Raw genomic sequence first — 21,949 nt, forward strand, 5'->3', positions numbered from 1 at the left:
CAACTATGGTAGACAGAATAAATAGCCTGCCTTGTGTTGGCTTGTTTAGTTTATGCCATGCCCTGCCAAATCACTGTCTGGCTACGGCCAACTTAGAGGCTTAAGTTCCCTTCCATGAAGATGAAAGGTTACTAATGCATGATCAGTCCAGCAAAGGGGTAGTATGGCTCTCACAGTGACGAACACCTCCGTGGCGAAAATGAGATCCAGGGTATGACCACCCTGATGGGTGGGGCCCTCTACCGACTGTTGCATGTCCAAAATATCACTGGAGCCTTGCAATTCCTTGAAAGGAAATAAAGGGTCCCCCTCAGCCCACAAATTAAAGTCTCTTAGAATAAAAAGAATTTAATTGAATTAGTGATGACCTCAATGAGAAGTGGCAAATATGTGCTGTGAGGGCCTGGAGGGTGATAGCTTAGAATACCAGAAAGAATAATACCTTTTTCAGCTTTCAGAGTGAAGCCCAACAATTCAGGAACAGGTATTCAGGATCATCTAAAATGAGGGATACAAAATTCCATCTTTTCTTAAAAGTTATTCCCACTCCTCTTATATTGTGCATCTGTGATGTGTAAGGATGGGATCAAACCTATGCTTCTCTACCATTAAAGACAATTTAAAATTACAATTTACAATTTAAACATGAATTTTCTACCTGCTTCTAATCAAAACATAGCACTCATTAAATGTAATAAGGCAGCTCAATGTTATCCTATGGGAGAGGTACGCCTCACAGTGGTAAAAAACAAATGTAGGTGTTTTTCACTCCCAGGACATGTGAAACTTAAAAGTACATGTCCAACCTTTAAATTACAATACACCCTGTCCTGTAGGCTGTCTAGGGCCAACCTTAGGGGTGACGTAGATGTAATAAAAGGGGAGTGTAAGGCTTGGAAAGGTGAATATTTTGCCAAGTGTACTTGGCAGTTTAAAACTGCATTCGGACTGCAGTGGCAGACCTGGGACATGTTTTAAGTGGCTACTTAAGTGAGTGGCACAATAAGTGCTGCAGGCTCACTAGTCAACAGAATGGTGCCACCCAGACCATAAATGTACATGCATTTGTGAATAAGAATCTACATGAGTCTTCCTATTCAAGTCCAAAAATAGACTTTTTGTCTTTCGTTACTTTTTCTAAATAAAAAGTGCTACCCAGTACTTAATTTTTAATTCTAGAGAAGAATTTTTACCTATTGTTTGCCAAGTTTGTGTTTATATAGGTTTCTTATTCAAATTATATACACATTTTTACATATACATAGGTTATTTACATAGTATAACATGGCAGTACACAACAGTTGGTATGTAGTATTACTGTCACACACAGGACTCATCCTGAAAAGACTTGAGGTGTGAGGAGTTTGTAAATATGTGTTGTATATACGTCCTGTAGAATCTTGTCAGTCATTTTTATGTCTCTGTAAATGTAACATTTGTGTAGTTCACAGTGTCGTACATTGTCTAAAATAATTATACATACCAACTGTTGTGTACTGCCATGGTGTGCTATGTAAATATAGAATGGCTGAATGATTTATGAACAACATAAAGAAAACATGACAGCGAGCAACAATTACTCAAATCCTGGCTCATCAAACTTTGTGACAAATGTTCAGAAATTACAGAGAAACTCTGTGTAGATTAAGAGGAAACACACTTTCAGAAATGTTTTTGGGACATACACAACAAACTTTGACTTCTGCAGATCCTGAAATCTGCACTAAAAGAACATGACACCATTTCACAGAAAGGTCATCCTGCCAAGTCCGAAATGAAGGAGGATGCAGACTTGAATTTTCTTTGAATGATGATGTCCATAATAAAGCAAAGTGGAAGAGGATAAAGGAAAACAACATCCAGTCAGGAGTGCGTCTTTACCACAATGTCTAATTGAAGAAATGTGATGAATACCAATTTAATAATTCGATATGTCTTTCTATATTGTTTATTCATTCAATGGATTACATTTTCTTATCTTTTAAAAGTGGGGAAGATATAATCTTGTAGGACACAATGCTGTCTATGTGCAGCCAAGTATTATTTGGGCTAAGTGATTCTATTCTGGATTGCAGGATGTGGATTGGAAATATTAAAGAGAGGGACAAGCAGCAAAACATGGTCTATCAGAAGCTGTTGTCACCTGGTCTTTGACATAGAGTTATCCCGAAGTGGGATACCATTCTGCCGGGTCACGACAGGCCCAGTGTTCTCACACCTGTTTTCCTAGGTGTTGGAATAATGGGCTATATCACACAATAAGAGCGAGGGAGATGTTTTCCCTATAAACACTGCACATCCACCCATCAATAACTCATCATAGACTACAAGCTCCTACCTAGCCTTCTACCAAAATCACCTACAGGATTATTTAGATAATAAGAGGAGACACCTCACCCACCAAATGTTGGCATGCTTCATCATTGGTGTCTCCCTTCATTCAGGTAGCTGAGTACCATCTGAATGGGCTCAACCAAAAAGCGGAAACTCATATAAGAATTTGTTCTGTACAAATGCAGGGAGCCTGTAAGAGTACAGATGACTATGGTTATATACTGGATATTTCCTTTTATTTAGTGAGTACCCATATCATAGTTAAAAAACAAGGGCCGGAAGTTAAATTAAAGCACAATGGTTTCAACATCCTTTAATGCCGACATGTTTCAGACGAACATAACTTTTTTTTGACTAAACAGGTTACTTGGCTTTCATCAGGACTTCTATTCTCCAAACCTACCACTCTCTAAATGTGAAAAGAGTTTTCTCACAAGAAGGTTCTCTTACCTGGCTTAAAGTGCTAGCAACATCTGTTGGTTAAAAAACAAATGTCAAATTAAAATTGATCATGTTTCAACAGAGTAAAAACATGAGACACAGTCATGGGCAATACACTGTACCTTTAACAGAGATAACTACAAAACAACACAATCTCAATGTTGTAAAATGGGTTCTACGCCAGGATTTTTTGGCAGAATTTTTCACTTTTTGTATCTCCTGGGTTTAGAATTTTTACTGTTGGTGAGCCTCGCAACTAGTGTCTCAACCATGGTAATCACATGGTAAAGAGAGTGCGCGTGTTTACCACCAATGTCCGTATTTTAAGATATGGCTGCTGCAACGCAGCTAGGGTAAGGGGCAGTTGGCTAGTTACATGTGAACATATGTGCAGAGGCATGTGCACACGTGTGTGGGTTGTGCATATGAGAATACCATTGTGCGAAGCCCGGTAACTGCACAGAGGTAGCCCGGCTCAGAGGGGACTCTGCAGTGTTAGATACTGACCGGGTGTATGCCTTATAATAGAAGGGGGCACTCATAGGTGAAGTCAGTGCGACTTACTGTTTTGTCTGCCGTGACACTTTGTTAAAAACAATGGGGAATCTGCCTTTGAGAGCAGTTTCGCTCTCCTTTGCCGTACAAATGAGGTGAAACGTGTGCCAAGATTGACTATGTAAGTTTGAAGCAGATAAATGTACTTCTTATAGGTTATCCAGAATATTTATACTTCTCTGGCTCAGTTCAGGATTAGAGTTGGAGCCTTTTGTCAACCTGCTGCTCCCCAGCAGAGTGAACAAAGGACCCCCACACAAAAAGAATAATTAAAAGTGCTTCCCTCAGCTGCTGAGGGTAAAGGCGTATTGAAGAAAATCTGCATATGTAAATTAGCTTGTGACAGCTCAGGCCCACTGAACAAAAGAGGAAGCCCAGATGACTGGAGCCTATAAAGGAGGGGGCTCCTATTTGAATTTTTGGTGGGAAAGGCGTTGACAGTGATGTCAGTGAGGGACAGAGCTCAAGCCTCTAAAGGAGATGTAACCAGTGACTTCTGTATGGCACCATCCTGAACTGTCCCAACATGCTGTGCAGGAGGATTGGGACAGGTTTAGAGAGGTGATGTGGTACCCCAGGATTGGCCAGAGGTGCATGGCTTCTAGAACCTCCCCCCCCTTAAAATCTCTTGCACAAGGGAGAAAGAGATGTTTTTGCTGTTGGATTCTGAACACTGTTACTGTTATGGGGGCAGCAGTTATGAACAACTGGAAGGACAAGCCCCCTGATGCCCGAAAGGACTAAGGACTCTGCCCCTAGTTGGGTCTTCCCTAGGGTCAGAGAGGCTGCCCCTCTTTCACTCCATAAGGTCCAGTTGGGTGAAAACCTGGACTTCTGTGCACCGGAGACAAAGGAAAGGAGGAAAGCTGGTGTAGAAAGCCAGGAAAACCATCTCTTCACAGAATGCACCCCATTGGAGTTGAGGAGGTCTGCTGAAACTGCACTTGGTGGCTAGAGTTCACCACCAGGAGTACAATGAGCCCGGGATCAACCTATTCAGCCTACATTTGCTCGGGTTATGCTCATTGAAAGATTCTTGACCAGGCACACCCAAGTAAAAAAAAGAAAGAAGAAAATGAAAAGGAGCCATGCAGCATGAGGCCACATGGCAGCACAGGGATGTGGTCAGAGCTGCCTGATTAAAATTCATGTTCATGGGGGAGGATTGTCCGATGATGTCCTGCGGGGCTTGGATTGCCCAAGAGTTCCCAGCATGTGGTGGCCCCAGGACAACAAGGACACCACCAACAACTCAAAGAAAATGTGGGGGGCTGTAGGAGTGCAGCAGCACCCACCCAAGGGATATTACCAAATGACCATAAGTTTTCTTCGTCAAAGAGACTATGACCTTCTTGCATTTTTATCATTATTTGGAGCTTTTGCTTTATGACTGGAAGTGCAGCACCTGCTGGTGGGGGGGGGGGGGGGGGGGTTTATAGCTGCATTGTATGTTGCCTGAAGGTGTATTATAAGACACAAACACATGTTATGTTTATTTCCAATGCTCTATTAACTTTTTAAGTTGGCATGGATTGTTGAACAATTTTGAAATGTTTTATTGACAATAAGTATTGCATTTACACATGGTTAATATTGGTGACAGTGAAATGATGGGTGTTTATAATATGTGGATTATTTGTCTTTTAAATGGTGCACCTTTGACAAAGCCGATAGGCTTGTTTTTTTTAAAGTGACACCCCCTATATTGTGATATCTATGTGGTAGAAGTGGGGGGCTGTAAATTGGAAGGTCATGACCCAGTTGGGGTCAAATGGATGTTATTTGAAATATTTTAAATCAGCCTGATGTATGTATTTGTAAATAAATGTGTAGTATTTAGTAGTGTGTGGGTAATAAATGTACTTTTCCTAATCTAAAGAAAAGCACAGACTGGACAATACATTTATTGAGTATTATTATCATGAGCCAGCGAATGGTGATTACTAGCCACACCACCTCCGATGAGTAGGCCTTGGACTGCTCTGCCTCAGTACCCTGAGAGAGTCAAGAACTACAATGTGGTGCTTGTTTACCAGTAAGGGGAAATTGTGGACCTATTATTTGTGCAGGCCTCACATTCTGCACAACTAATGACTCAATTTCTTACACTCAATCACTATGAGTGTAATCACAGCCACAAGTATGTGTACACTGCACACCTCAATAGCCGGCATAGTACTCTGCTCATATATATCAGGAAGCCAACAGTATTATACATGGCACAAAGATGTGACTCAGGATATCTTTTTAACTCGCACTATATGGGTTTCTGTTGAACCTCATCAGCTGTGAGGGAATGGGCACATCCTTGTAGTCAAACTCTTAAAAGTCACCAATGTGAATAAAAACCTATGATGACATTCTCCTTTGTTTGAGACACCAATTCACTCTAGCATTTGCACTCTCTGTCTACCTCAACTATCAGATTACTGATTACTGATGTACTGATGATTGCTTCTATGTCCTCATACTCGGTCTGTTACTCAGGGAGTAGTGACCATTGTTGGTATCATAATATCTTACTCAATCACTTATGATCATGTTTTACATCTATTGTTGTGTCCATAAGTGCTACCTTATCTGACCCTATTCTGATTTGTAAAGCCAATAATATGGGCCCAATGTATTATGACAGAGGGCCTGATTTAGAGTTTGGATTACTCCATCAGAAATGTGACGGATATACCATCGGATATACCGTCTGCAGTATTACCAGTCCATTATATCCTATGGCATTTGTAATATGGTAGACAGGGAAGCCGTCACGTTTGTGAGGGAGTAACCCGTACACCAAACTCTAAATCAGGCACTATGACATACAACATATATGTTTTCAAATAGACAGCTTGAACTGACATACTGGTCTTTATATGGGACTTAATGGGCTCTCATTTTCATTTCGTCACAGGTTTAGGTCATTTGCTTAGTGACATATGATATTGAGTCATCACTTTCTGTTGTCAAGGAGTCTATTGAGAATAATTATCGCATGAACACAACACTGCATGCAACCTAAATAGCCGAAAATCCAAGCTCACCATAGATAAAGATAGGATGTAAACCATCCTATTAACACTCTGTTTGACAACAATATTGGCCAATATGGATGGTGTGTACCTTCATCAGTGCAATCCCCTCCTTTTCTCATGTTAGAAACTTATTGCGAAAAAAATTGTCTTATCAATCTGTGTTTCCTAGCCTCTCAGGATTGGGGAAAATATCTTGACTAAATAGAAATTAGCCTAGAGCTCCTTCTAATTAGATGACTGCTTAAAGCTGGCTGATGTCCATAACCCCTGAAATGACTTGGACTGAAAGCATTCCAGACTAACCATCGGAAACCATTGTGCACAACTGGGGCACTTATACCCCGTGCATTGATGCAGATGTTGCCACCAAATATCTCTTTTGACTACTTTGACTTTGTGCAATTGGTTGCCCCTGCCATAAAAGTTATTTTGTGCCCACATTGGGCTGTAATTTTGACTTCTGCTCCTTCTTTTATTTGTTTGTGCACCATATGTATTATTTATGTCCTGATTATGACCATTTAATCACAATAGGTTGAAGCACAGTCGACAACAAGGGCAATGGACACTAAATATTTTGGTGAACTGTTTGTGTTCCTGAGTCATAAGGACACATTTGGACCAAAATTTCCTGAACTTTTCATTGTTCTGTTGCCTCTTATATTACACACACTATTTCAATGTTCGTCTATCACTCACTGTGTGATCACCTGAGCACTGATTACTTTCCCTTTCTTTGAATCTATACAAAGGTATACTTTTGGATTACTTCTACAAGTGTTCCTGTCTTTTTCAATTGCTTATGGTTTGTTCTCTGAGCCAATCTTCAAATAAAGGATGAATAAACACACCCATTATGGGATGGGGTGCCATGTGTTGACTCTCAATTTTTGTGTAAAATCAAAATCTGAATTGGATGTGCTCTTAATCTGGTCGATCCAGGAACTAACTTTGTCGGGGTCCGTGAAGTTGAACATTTTGTTTTTCCACATCACCTTCAGGGAGGCGGGGAATTGGAGTCTTGTTCTCTGAGACCCTCCTCCTGCTCGGGCGGTTGACTTCGTGTAATGTCTGGGCTAACAGTTCGACTAGGACTGGGGCCAGGACTGGGGCTAGAACTGGGGGTAGTTAAACCTTGTTGTCTCGAGCCTTGTTCCGGGGCATTTGTGATTTGCGCCAAGACTGGCGTAGACTCAGGTTCTGCTAATGGGGAAAATCTATTTTCCATTGAGATATTTTTGCTTCTTTTCTCCATTACCCCTGAAGTTCCTCTTGAATTTATGGAGTCACCAACGCTGTCGAGGGGCGTATGGGCGAGGGTAGCGCTATTCTCAGAAATGTAAGCAGAAGGAACAGTGGGTGGCTGTAGAAACTTGAGCCAGAGCCTGTGCTTGTACCTTGAAATATGTACGCAAGGAGGGGGTAACTTGAGAGCTGGCCAGTTTATTTAGTTTACTTTGTTTGCTTTAGTGAGTTTTTTTCCTTCTGTGGGTGGCGGCTTATCTGGTTGTAATTTTTTCTTTTGGGATGTAAGACCAGATATTGTGGACTTTAGGTGAGGCTGCTGGGTTAATATATTGGTCACTTCAGGTGGAACCTCAGTAGGAGACAGGTCCTGCTCCCAGAGACCTCTGCACCTTAGTGTATATCTATTTAGATTGCTGCTCAAATTGCTGTTTTTTCCTGGTTCCCCCAGCTCTCCCAGCCCCCCTGGGGTCTGCAGCGCTCCCAGGTTGCTCACGCCTCCCTTTGGTGTCTGTCCTCGCACCCCCTTCTTCCTCCTCCTTACCGGGGTCATTGAGGGGAACCTCTCATCACCTGATGCTGTGCCGCTGCCGCCTTCCCGCTCGTTCTCCTGATTGCGGGCCGCAAAAGTAAGGAGAGAGGTCCTATCTCCCTGAAAACCAATCCTTGCCGCTACACTCAGACCTCTGGCGATCCGTAGTGCAGCCTCTGCCCAATTTCTGCCTTGCGGCGGGCCAACCACTTCCGATGCCACCGCGGGTTGTCGCGCGGAGCCTTACTCCGAAGGAAAGAGAAACTCCAAGGGAGAAACAAGGGGGGGAGCGAAACAGGAGCGAAGGGACGGAGGTGAGACCCTATAACTAGCTATCATGCAGCACTGCCCCCTGCATTCAATCGGCAACATCCAAGGCATCGTAGTCCTGCTTTTCCCGTTGAGAGTGGAGCGAGTCCACAACCGCTCTACCTGATGGCCGCCATGTTCCCCCGCCCCGACGAAGTTAGTTCCTGGATCGACCAGATTAAGAGCACATCCAATTTAGAAAAAATTCTAATACTTCTTTGCCCTTCTTGAGAGTCCGAATTGGAGGCACTCTACTACGCCTCTAGAGTTGAGGGAGGGTTCCCCAGGGTGGGCAAGGGTGGGGGGGTTTCAAAAATAAAGACAAAAAACAAAAAGCACAGGGGATGTTTTTAAGCACATGGTGGGGGAGCATATGGGAAAAAAAAAATTCCTCATTCATAAATAATACTTTTGAAGTTATAACACAGTTACAGGAAGCACGTCTAAATAAACTATTTCTCTATGACAGTCCCGGGTAGGCCACAAAACCTAAAAATCTTATCTTGGAACGTGAACGGGCTTAGGTTTCATCCCAGAAGAATGAAAATTTTAGAATATCTGCGTCTCACGAATTATGATGTTTTGCTCATCCAGGAATCACATCTATGCAAAGAAGATTGGGTAGGGATACTCAAAAATCAAAAATGGATAGAGCATTGCATCTACACAACACAGACCTCTCCTATGAAAGGTGTCGCTATTATCTTTAAAAAACCTACTCATGCAATCCTTGGAAATGTCATCGCAAATTCACATGGCAGATGGGTAATGGCCAGGGCAAAAATAAACACCTCCTGGGCTACCTTTGTCAGCTATTATGGTACTAACTTAGATGACCCGACCCATATACAATCCTTGTTCCTCCACTTAGTAGACGTAAACGACCCTATTATCATGGGAGGGGATTTTAACGTAGTCCTGGATCCCAAACATTATTCTATGTCTAAAAGAGCTGTAGGGGTTACACAAAATACACGTAAAGACTTGAAACAATTAATGTCTGATATAGGACTTCTGGATATTTGGGGAGCTAAGAGACACAACTCTGGGACATCAAGGGGAAATTTTACTTTTCACAACAAAAAATGTGGTCATCGATCTAGGATTGATTTCTTCCTGGTAGATCACACCACCAGCAAAGACACAATTAACGTCACCCATCTTCCGGAACATCTGTCCGACCACTCAGCCGTCCTCTTGGAAATTGCTTCACCAAACTGTCCCCCCTCGCGTAGATGGACACTAAATCGTGTAATACTTCTTGAACCATCAGTTATTGATAGGCTAAAAAAAGACACAACTGAATTCTTTTTATTCAATACAAATTCTACTTCCCCCCCACATAGTTTGGGATACATATAAAGCCTTTCTGAGAGGCTTATTGACCTCTCTATCTATTGTTCATAACAAGAAAGTGAGGGACGAAATTAAAGCACTAGAAGCAACAATACTTCTAAAGCAGGCAGCATTAGAACAGGCGCCGAATGATTTAAATAACACACAACAACTATCCATAGCTAAAAATTAGTTAGTGGATCATTTAGAAGTAATAACCAAAAGGAAATGGGAAGCAAGTAGACTCTCTCACCACGAGTATGAAGAGGGATGTGGTCAATTCCTCGCGTGGAAAACCAAAGCGGACCACGTTAGGAATGAAGAGTCTTATGTGTCCAAGCACTGGCAGAACCATTTCAGAGGACTCAGAGATTGAGGAGGCTTTTGCTCGCTTCTTTCTAAATCTTTATTCAGAAGATCTAACCCAGAGCGAGGAGCATATTGAAGCTTTTTTCTCAGGCCTACAACTCCCCACACTACCAGACCCTGACCGAGATAACCTGAGTAATCCAATCACCTTAGTAGAAGTCTTACAGACTATTAAAACCCTAAAGAAAGGGAAAGCTGCGGGCCCCGACGCCATTCCAAATTAAATATATACTATTCTCAAAGAAGAATTAGCTCCATTTATGCTCCAACTATTTAACTCCGCTTTTATCTCTGTTCAGGAGCTTCCCTCATCCTGGAACGAGGCCACTATTACCATCATTTTGAAACCAAATAAAAATCCACAAGCTTGTGAATCATATAGGCCTATTTCCCTTCTGAACTGTGACCACAAAATATACACTCAAATTTTAACTAAAAGTTTAGACAAAGCAGTAGGGTCTATAATACATCCTGACCAGAAGGGCTTCATGAAGGGGAGGCAATTACGCAAACTAATGCATGACCTTAATGGAGCAATTGACCTGGCAAATTTATATGAGCTCCCACTAGCAATCATGATCTTGGATGGTGCAAAAGCTTTCGATAGGGTCAGTTGGCCCTTTCTAATCAAAGTTATCAAACGTTTTAACCTAGGAGAACTTTTTGTGGCAGCAGTGAAGGCCCTATAAAAAAATCCATCAGCCAGGGTACTCGTCAATGGCAATCTAACAAAACAAACAAATTAAAAATCTCCAGAGGAACACAACAGGATTGCCCCCCTCTCGGCCCTCCTGTTTAATATGTACATCGAACCATTAGCATGTAAATTAAGATCCTGCCATGCTATCTCCCCTTTTAGTTGTAAAGGCTGGGAAAAGAAAATAGGTTTATACGCCGATGACCTCATGATTCTGACGGGGAAATTAGAACACTCACTCCTCCAGATATGGGAGCATCTGGAAAACTTTGGGAAAGTGTCTGGCTATCTAATTAACCAGCAGAAAACTGAGCTTATGACATGGAATACCCCCTTTAAGAGCGACCTTCTAAAACATCAAATAAGATACCTTGGGGTTCAAATAGTTGAAAACAAAGATAAGATAGCCCAGGTGAATTTCGATAAGACAACCATCTCTGTGAGACAACAGCTTCAGGCATGGGAGACCCTTCCACTTTCTATTTTGGGTAGGTCTAATCTGCTAAAAATGTTAATTCTGCACAAATTCACCTTCTTATTTGACTCTATCCCATTAGAATTTTCCAAAGTCTGGTTTAGAAAAGCACAGGGGCTATTCTCCGCTTTCATTTGGGGCAGAAAAACCCCAAGAATCTCTCAGAAGAAGCTTAGGAGGAAAAAAGCCCATGGTGGCATTGCCACCCCGGATTTATACATATACTACTGTGCTTTCCACCGGATAAAATTCACACCAACTCTTAAAATACAGCTCGGCCTTCTCCCCACTTTTCAAGGCTTTAACAAATATTCACAGGACTCAAGCAGATTTCTTTCTCTTAAAGTTTTGGCCATCCTACATTTTTTAAGAAGGTCAGGCTGAAGATTCTCCTAGCCGCAACTAGAGTCTGGTCTCAGGTGAGGGCATTGCTGCGTATACCTTACTATAATGATGAAACACCCATATGGGAGTCTCCAGGCACCCTTGCATGTCTACTGGATGCACTTGCACTCCTCCTACGTAAATCTGGGATACTTAAGTGGGGTCAATTAATTGTAGACAATGATCTGATTCCTTGGCAGTGCTTCTCTGAACTAACAAACAACTCGGCCACAAAATTTAAACACTATCAGATCTCGAGCTGGATAAAATCGTCAGGGAAAGAGATAGTAGGGAATCGGGACCTGGTGAACGGGATTTGTACAAGATCTACAACTCAGAAAGAGGTAGCAGCATGGTATTGGCTGATAATCGAGACTGGGGAGGACAGGCTGAACCCATTCACAGAGAGCTGGAAGAAGGACCTGCCAGGTGAAGACCTTGAAACCCTGGGGCAAGTATCTATGTCTATCCTGTGGTCTTATGTGAAAGCTGCACCTTTAAAGAGAAACCATCTTTTTACTGTCCATAAGGCATACTGGACGCCACAGAAATTGTCAAAGTTGGGGGAACGGTGCGACAAAGAAGTGCCGGAAGTGTGATGAGAACAACGTGAATGAGGTCCACATGTTCTGGCAGTGTCTATCTATTCAGCTCTTTTGGAATCATGTGAGTAAGACCATTTTCGATATTATGGGTAGAGAGGTTGGGTTGTCCGGAACCTCCGTGTTTTTGGGGGTGATTCCTAGTGGGGTGGAAAACGTAACATTTTCTAAAAACCAGAAGGTGCTCCTTTTTGTTCTGATACTTCTGGCGCGAAGGGAGATATGTGTAAAATGGATTCTCCCCTCTCCCCCAAAATTGAATGGATTCGCTCAGCACAGCGAATTTCACAACTTGATAGAGCAAATAAAAGGGTTAAAAAAACAAAATTTGGGGTTCTCTGGGATACTTGGTTTACAACATATGTTTCTAGTTTCTCTCAAGGAAATAACGTACACAATTTTCTTGCATAATTCTTTTTGACTGGTATAATACACTGCCTCTTCTCAGTTTTGTTCCTTGCTTTAATCGGGTTTTGTTCTTGGGATTCACTCATTGTAAGAAATACAATCTATGCGCTTATTGGTCCAATGAGTACGAACTTGCTCTCCAGGCCGTTATGATGGGAGTCCAGTTAAGTTTATTTATACAGGCCTGTAGAAGAATAGGGGCCACGGTCAACCCAGGCAGGCCACCTTGACAACAGACCCCGGGGTAAGAATTTACCCATCCTTCGGTGTGGAGTGACCGGGTGTCTCCTTGTCCCTTTACTGGTCGGACCGGCCCTACCATCTTGAATTTAGAGCATCCTTTTGAAGAATGAGGACAAAAAAAAAAATCTACATCTGATCTCAACATGAACTGCAGAATTCTGAATTGACAGCAGTAAACCTTCACTACAGCTATATACATTTTTCAAACTATGGAAGAATTTTAATGTAAAAGTCTTCATGACTTTAAGATACACACTGTACTGGGGATAGCAGCACCATGAAATATTAAATAGCCCTTGTCTTGAACATGATTGTCCTCATTAATATGCCATGCTGTTGAGCACCAGGACCTGGGCAAAATCTCCAGGGTCTGACCCCCAAAAAGGGAATTTAATGAAACTGTTGCGCCACATCCACAACTCAGCAGCCTGAATGAAATCCTGCTAAAACACAGAAAAACTGCTGGGCCTACCCCACCCTGCTAGTAATACAGTACCCCTGGGGGTGAGGAGTCTGTTGCTGAAGAGGTGCTAAAAGACTCACTGTTAAGTCCAGGGTTTCACACTCTGCATCTGGATAGAGAGTGTTATAGAGGGGTGGCATTATACCTATACTGCCTTTATTGGGAGGAGTTAAATATTTCAAAGTAAGGAGTTGTGATAAAGGAGGCGCTTTCCTTAAGTGGGTGGTTCACCCTCACTTCTTATAGGACTGTGGGGAGGACTTAGTCCAAAAAAATTTATGTTTCCACCAGTAATTGCTAACATAATAGGTTTCTCACCCGATAATCTTTCAACTAACTCCTTTGCTGAGTCATTTTGGTAATGCAAGTTAATGTATGGCTAATCATATTGGCATCTCACAAAGACAAGCCGATTGAAAACAAGAGGGTCCTGAGAAAAACTTTTAAAGACCACCCGGGACTTATTCCCCAAACTACACTTACAAAACAGTACGAAATCCCTGGGTCTATAATATTTCATTTAGAGAATGTGTCCACAACTACATGTCAAGTAAGGGAAAAACACAGAACCCACCATGGAAAAAAGGGATAAGAGAATTAGAAAAAATTGGGCATTTCCCTTTTTAGGACGAAATCCCTCACTCACCACAAGGTGACATGCTTCATCATAGGGACTCTCCTCTCAAAGGAAAACCCTAGTTCCATTGAGGGCTACACCCTCTCAATGAGAGGGGAGCTCAGGGATGTTTTGTCACAGAGAGGATTCACTAAATCCTTATATGAAGAGCAAAAATAGTTCAGAAAGTGAGGGCGCAGCGCAAAACAAGTGAAAACAGTGCAACTAAAACTAGCTTGGAGGTATCACTACTAATTTTATTCTAAGATACCCACTGCTAGGATTAAAACCAGAGCACCAGCGGTATGGATTTATAACCGCTATGGTGAACATGAAAAAATGGTCGACATGTTTCAGCCTTTGTACCCACATGTGGGGTAGGCTTTCTTCAGGACCTCACACAGGTGCTGCTGCAAACAATTCAAGTGCAATACAGAAAGCATATGTATATTATAGTATATAACCTAAAAACTCAGTCCAGCCGTTGTAGTATGGACGAGTATGCCTAAAAGAAAATAGGAATTTATAAAATAAAATAATCCATATGTGCACTAATATATCATGTGGTACTGTGTAATATATTGATAGCAAATCTTACCCGCAACTGCTGGGTATTCAAACCCACCTCAGCCTGGCAGTCGCTCAGGCAGGGGGCACCGCTCTGAAAAAACAGTATACAATCCCATTAGGAAAAAATGTCCTCACTGTTCTACGGCTACTTAGGATCCTGTAGACTACCAATGAGGCATATAACACAGAGCAAACTAAAAGGAGAACAAGGAGCAGTCAAAAGAACTTTGTAGATAATAAAACCAATTGTCTCAATGGGCCCATAAGTATTCGTTTATACAAACGAACTGCCTTTGATAAAACTAGTATCTTAAGTACATAACACCTTTTTTGACTCATTCTAATGTGGAATGAGTAAGTCACAAAGACCAACTAAAAAACTAAGGCCCATGGTGGTTTAGTAAAAGACCAAAATTCCACACACCATACAGACATTGCTTGTATAGATTTAGCAAACAACTACTTTCAAAGTCACCAATGGTAACATGGCGATTTAGACCAACAACTCTTTAAACATCTAGTGTCTTCAAGAGGCCAAAAGAAGACAAAAAGAAACCTGGCAGGAGCCCCTAGATGATGAACCTCCCAACAAGGCCAAAAAGTCTTAAGAACCCCTGCAGTACAAACTCACCTCTCCGTCGGTACTCCACGCCAAATTGAGCCGGCGACCGGAGGTGAGTCTGCTGTTAGAATGGGGCCGTCTAAATAGTGCTTCAAATTAGCAAACAAATCAGCCACAGCTGCGATGTATACGTCATTATCACGTGAACCGCGCACTCGCGGTGATGGAAACACTCATCATCTGCGCATTAGTTTAACCATAGCAAATGATTGTACCCAACTCAGCGCCGGCGCGCTGAAACATACACTACCAACGCTGCACATGCGTTGTTGTAGAAACACATGACTGCACTGATTTTCAACCCAGCGCAACAGCGCTGAAACAAGTCATGCCGAAGACGCACATGCGCTGTTACAGGAATACTTAGCAGCATAGAATAATTTGAAACAAACATGGTATCGTAATCCTGGCACAATAGCCTATCCTTTACACAGGATTTTCCACCAAGCGCAATAGCGCTTGAACAAGTCATGCCGAAGCTGCACATGCGCTGTTGCAGCAAAGAATTAATTATATGCCATTCATTTTAACCCAGTTTTCACATATAATTATCGCTGATAACAGGTCCACTAATATTATCATTCAAGAATTTGAACAAATGAAGTGTTATGCATGTAACGAGAAGCTCGCGATCCCTCAACGCATCAGCGCGGAACACCATATCATCCTGTATCAAGCCAATGGTAATAGGGAATACCTCATGTTGTTAAATCAAATGAGCCAAACTAGTCGGCCAAGAACTGTACTGACTACACATGGAAAAGAAAGGTCCCAGAAGAACAACTTTCTTCTTTGCCAAGAAAAATGAGCAAAAATGAAAAGGAAAATGAAAAAGGGCTAATCAAAATATCTCATCATCACAATGTCTTAGAGATAGAAATGCACAAACAAGACACAGGATATAGTAACATATGAGATTTCTATACCAGAGCACAGGACAATCTAACATATATAGGGAGGCCCTATTAAAGAGAAACCCACGGAATCTCATCATTGAGACCTGTCCTGTCACTTTGTAGTTTGTAGACCCACCATTGTTCGCGTTTATATAAAAAGGAGGTAACATCTGTGATATGTCTTAGACAACTAGAAGATCGTCGCTATTATCAAGTCTTACGAGAAGATCCCACCAAACGCCTCGAGAGGGAGATAAAGATCATAGTGGAGGAAGCACTTGCTAATTGCTGGATCACTCCAACGGATGCTAATTTTTTGATTAAAGTCAATCCAGTAGTTCCGTACTTTTATACACTTCCGAAAGTACATAAGGCCCAAAGACCTCCACCAGGACGCCCCATAGTGTCTGGTCTTGGTTCTCTGTTGGAACCTCTTTCCACCTTTGTGGATCATTTTTTGAGACCTTTGGTCTCTGACATGCCCACTTATTTAAAGGACACCAAGGATATATTAAGATTAGTTGAAGATACCACCTTTGAGCCAGATACGGATTTCTTGGTCTCTTTTGACGTGGAGTCCTTATATACATGTATCCCGCAAGATGAGACCCTCTCCACTATCGAATCTCTTTTATTAAACAGGGACTTGGATTCGATAACTCCTGTATCTTTCATTGTTAATTGTGCAAAACTGGCTATGAAAGAGATTTTTTTCAAATTTGAAGATCAGTTTTTTCTCCAAGTGTCCGGTACATCGATGGGGAGTGTTTTTGCTCCGAGTTTGGCTAATTTGTATGTTCATAGCTTTGAACAACAATATATTTTTAACATCAATAATCCATATCGAGATAACATCCGATTATGGAAAAGATATATCGATGATGTTTTGGTGGTATGGAGAGGAACTGCATCTTCTATTCTTGATTTTAAAGCTTGGTTGAATGTTCAGAATGATTTTTTGATCTTCACATGCGAATACAGTAAAGTTGCACTACCTTTTCTGGATGTTTTGATCTTTCCTCAAGATGGTGGTTTGAACACAGAGTTATATAAGAAACCTATGGCAAGAAACTCACTTCTATCTTTCAATAGTTTCCACCCTCAGGCCCTACGGGAAAATTTACCATTTGGTCAGTTTTTGCGGATTAAAAGAAATTGTTCCACAGCTGATAAATATCAGGAGCATGCAAAGAAATTGTCCCTTTAATTGCAAGCTCGTCAATATCCGAGGCACCTAGTGAAGAGGTCCATGAAACGTGTTGCCAATAACAACCGGGCTGCACTTTTGGAGCCTAGGGCCCCTAAAGAACCTTTGGATAGATTTACTTGTGTACACACATTTTGTAGTTACACAAACAAAATCAAAAAAAGTATTCTGTCCAATTGGAAGATTTTAAACATTGGGACCATGGCTTTACCCCGGCCTTTATTTGCTTTCAAACGCAGTACTAACATTAAGGATCGCTTGATACATACACGTCCATGTTCCAAAAAAATTAATTCACAAGACACGCTGTGGGGGTTACCCCCGGTACAGGGCCATTTTCCGTGCGGCGCCTGTACAGCTTGTTCCAACACTTCTCATACCACTGAGATTGACATCGGTTCATCGAAACCGTGGCTATTGACACAACACACAAAATGCAATAGCGAGAACCTCCTCGATGTGATCACTTGTCCATGCGCCTTGCGGTACGTGGGCATGACCACAAGGAAAGTGAAGGTACGAATTCTGGAACGCAAGAGTACGATTAGATGTAGAAAAACTTCTACTAAATTGACTAATCATTTCTTGTTAGCTCAACACAGCCCTTCGGACCTTAAATGGACTGTTTTGGAAAAACCATACATTCCACCGCATATCACAGATGTTACCTCCTTTTTCTATAAACGCGAACAATGGTGGTTCTACAAATCACATGGTATATGGTACGGAACGGAGCACACTGGAGGGGGAGGGGGGAGCAGGGGTGGGAGGGCACTAAAAGATCGGCTGTTGGGGGGGGATTGATTGATTCGGAAAATAATTGTGACTTGATATACGGATGCTAAGCTGTTGCCTGTAAACCAAAACAATAAAAACCGTTTCAAACAAATGGTGGTTCTACAAACTACAAAGTGACAGGACAGGTCTCAATGAGGAGATTCCGTGGGTTTCTCTTTAATAGGGCCTCCCTATATATGTTAGATTGTCCTGTGCTCTGGTATAGAAATCTCATATGTTACTATATCCTGTGTCTTGTTTGTGCATTTCTATCTCTAAGACATTGTGATGATGAGATATTTTGATTAGCCCTTTTTCATTTTCATTTTCATTTTTGCTCATATTTTTCTTGGCAAAGAAGAAAGTTGTTCTTCTGGGACCTTTCTTTTCCATGTGTAGTTGGTACAGTTCTTGGCCGACTAGTTTGGCTCATTTGATTTAACAACATGAGGTATTCCCTATTACCATTGGCTTGATACAGGATGATACAGTGTTCCGCGCTGATGCGTTGAGGGATCGCGAGCTTCTCGTTACATGCATAACACTTCATTTGTTCAAATTCTTGAATGATAATATTAGTGGACCTGTTATCAGCGATAATTATATGTGAAAACTGGGTTAAAATGAATGGCATATAATTAATTCTTTGCTGCAACAGCGCATGTGCAGCTTCGGCATGACTTGTTCAAGCGCTATTGCGCTTGGTGGAAAATCCTGTGTAAAGGATAGGCTATTGTGCCAGGATTACGATACCATGTTTGTTTCAAATTATTCTATGCTGCTAAGTATTCCTGTAACAGCGCATGTGCGGCTTCGGCATGACTTGTTTCAGCGCTATTGCGCTGGGTTGAAAATCAGTGCAGTCATGTGTTTCTACAACAATGCATGTGCAGCGTTGGTAGTGTATGTTTCAGCGCGCCGGCGCTGAGTTGGGTACAATCCTTCGCTATGGTTAAACTAATGCGCATGCGCAGATGATGAGTGTTTCCATCACCGCAAGTGCGCGATTCACGTGATAATGACGTATACATCGCAGCTGTGGCTGATTTGTTTGCTAATTTGAAGCACTATTTACACGGCCCCATTCTAACAGCAGACTCACCTCCGGTCGCCGGCTCACTTTGGCGTGGAGTACCGACGGAGAGGTGAGTTTGTACTGCAGGGGTTCTTAAGACTTTTTGGCCTGGTTGGGAGGTTTATCATCTAGGGGCTCCTGCCAGGTTTCTTTTTGTCTTCTTTTGGCCTCTTGAAGACACTAGATGTTTAAAGAGTTGTTGGTCTAAATCGCCATGTTACCATTGGTGACTTTGAAAGTAGTTGTTTGCTAAATCTATACAAGCAATGTCTGTATGGTGTGTGGAATTTTGGTCTTTTATTAAACCACCATGGGCCTTAGTTTTCTAGTTGGTCTTTGTGACTTACTCATTCCACATTAGAATGAGTCAAAAAAGGTGTTATGTACTTAAGATACTAGTTTTATCAAAGGCAGTTCGTTTGTTTAAACGAATACTTATGGGCCCATTGAGACAATTGATTTTATTATCTACAAAGTTCTTTTGACTGCTCCTTGTTCTCCTTTTAGTTAGCTCTGTGTTATATGCCTCATTGGTAGTCTACAGGATCCTAAGTAGCCGTAGAACAGTGAGGACATTTTTTCCTAATGAGATTGTATACCGTTTTTTCAGAGCGGTGCCCCCTTCCTGAGCGGCTGCCAGGCTGAGGTGGGTTTGAATTCCCAGCAGTTGCGGGTAAGATTTGCTATCAATATATTACACAGTACCACATGATATATTAGTGCACATATGGATTATTTTATTTTATAATTTCTTATTTTCTTTAGGTATACTCGTCCATACTACAACGGCTGGACTGAGGTTTGAGGTTATATACTATAATATACATATCCTTTCTGTATTGCACTTGAATTGTTCGCAGCAGCACCTGTGTGAGGTCCTTAAGAAAGCCTACCCCACGTTTGGGTACAAAGTCTGAAACATGTCGACCATTTTTTCATGTTCACCATAGCGGTTATAAATCCATACCGCTGGTGCTCTGGTTTTAATCCTAGCAGTGGGTATCTTAGAATAAAATTAGTAGTGATACCTCCTAGCTAGTTTTAGTTGCACTGTTTTCACTTGTTTTGCGCTGCGCCCTCACTTTCTGAACTATTTTTGCTCTTCATATAAGGATTTAGTGAATCCTCTCTGTGACAAAACATCCCTGAGCTCCCCTCTCATTGAGAGGGTGTAGCCCTCAATGGAACTAGGGTTTTCCTTTGAGAGGAAAGTCCCTATGATGAAGCATGTCACCTTGTGGTGAGTGAGGGATTTCGTCCTAAAAAGGGAAATGCACTTTTTTCTAATTCTCTCTTATCCTTTTTTTCCATGGTGGGTTCTGTGTTTTTCCCTTACTTGACATGTAGTTGTGGACACATTCTCTAAATTAAATATTATAGACCCAGGGATTTCGTACTGTTTTGTAATCATATTGGCATACCAGTTTTTTATTTGCAAACTCTGCGTTTAAATGTACAAAAGATCCATTGTATGGACTCATGATCTCATTAGATTTACTCTTTCCTAAAAAGTAATGGTTTATAGTTATTTTACTTTAGTTTTAGTTTAAGTGTTTTATTTAATAGTGAATTTATAGAGTGGATTGGAGATTCGGGGATTACCGTGTCTTTTAAAAGCATCATAATAACTTCAATACATGAGTAGGGTTTTACCGTACTTAACAAAATAATTTCTTACTACTCATGTATCAAAGAGAGACATTTTAAGGGACATATTTTCTCAACAGGACGATTGCCAAAGGGGCTGCATCACCCATTCATATATGAAAAAGAGCTGGCTTGGCTGTGTAAATTTTCCTTTCACGTCACTTCTCCATCAGTCAAAGGTAACATCACTATTCTCTTATTTTAGAACCTTTTTTTTTTTACTTCTATATGTTCTGCAAGATTAAAAGGGTGGGCTTTTACGAAACTACTGGATGGAACTGTATCCGTACATATACTTTGCTTATGATATAATTAGGTATATAGTGCCGTACTTTAGATTGTATTGGATTGTGTATTGCTATATTTGTGTCACTGGTGTAACATTTTTCATGTTTATTGGCAGATCAGTGGGACATTTCAAGTAAACATGCCTCCAGCTTTACTTGGCTATACTTGGAGCAGCACCTATGTGTTTCCTAACGAAGATATTATTGGACAAGATTTAATGGAACTGAGCATTATAACCATATTTGCTACGATTGATCCCAACATTGCACCCACAGGACAAGATTTGGAAAAGGTTTCTATGTCGTTTTTATCTTTTGCTACCACTTTTTCTTTTATATAAGAAAAGAAGACTAAGCTTTGTATTGTGATCACAGTCAGAAAGCATGCCATATTACGTAATGGTAATCTTCATCACTCCTGGTCCCGTTGTCCTCGTCCCATTCATTAATGATGGATCTAACCATCTCCACGACAGAAAAAAAGAACAGAGGAATGCTGGGTGGGTCCCCTAACCCTACCCTCTCCCATTGGGAGTACTTAACCAGTACTTACCCAGAAGTCCGCCTGTTCTTTTTTCTGTCTACCGACAGATCAGGACGAGGCTGGTGCGCCGGATCCATGGAACAGGCCCGAGTCTTCGTGATGGCTGGGACAGTTGGAAGATACCCCGCTGAGGCATGTGTTGGCCCGTATTATCCAAGGAAGGGGCTTTGGTTGTGCCCTCCCTTGGCCGGTATTTAGGCTCTATCCCTACGGCAGAGTACTTGGTGCTTTTTGGATGCTTGGCAGTCGGTGCGGTCGGCGGTTGGGTGTCGGGCATGCTGGCATGT

General features: G+C 41.6%; 1 protein-coding gene across 1 annotated transcript in view; it reads left to right on the forward strand.

The window, feature by feature from the left end:
* Positions 1-21,949, forward strand: part of CC2D2B (coiled-coil and C2 domain containing 2B) — a 1,427,481-nt gene that overhangs the window by 1,302,316 nt on the left and 103,216 nt on the right. The window contains 2 exon segments of the mRNA XM_085622020.1: positions 20,912-21,010; positions 21,235-21,411. Coding sequence (XP_085478146.1) covers positions 20,912-21,010; positions 21,235-21,411 — 276 coding nt within the window.

Source organism: Triturus cristatus, chromosome 1_2 (assembly GCF_964204655.1).
Source record: "Triturus cristatus chromosome 1_2, aTriCri1.1, whole genome shotgun sequence".
Classification (NCBI taxonomy): domain Eukaryota; kingdom Metazoa; phylum Chordata; class Amphibia; order Caudata; family Salamandridae; genus Triturus; species Triturus cristatus.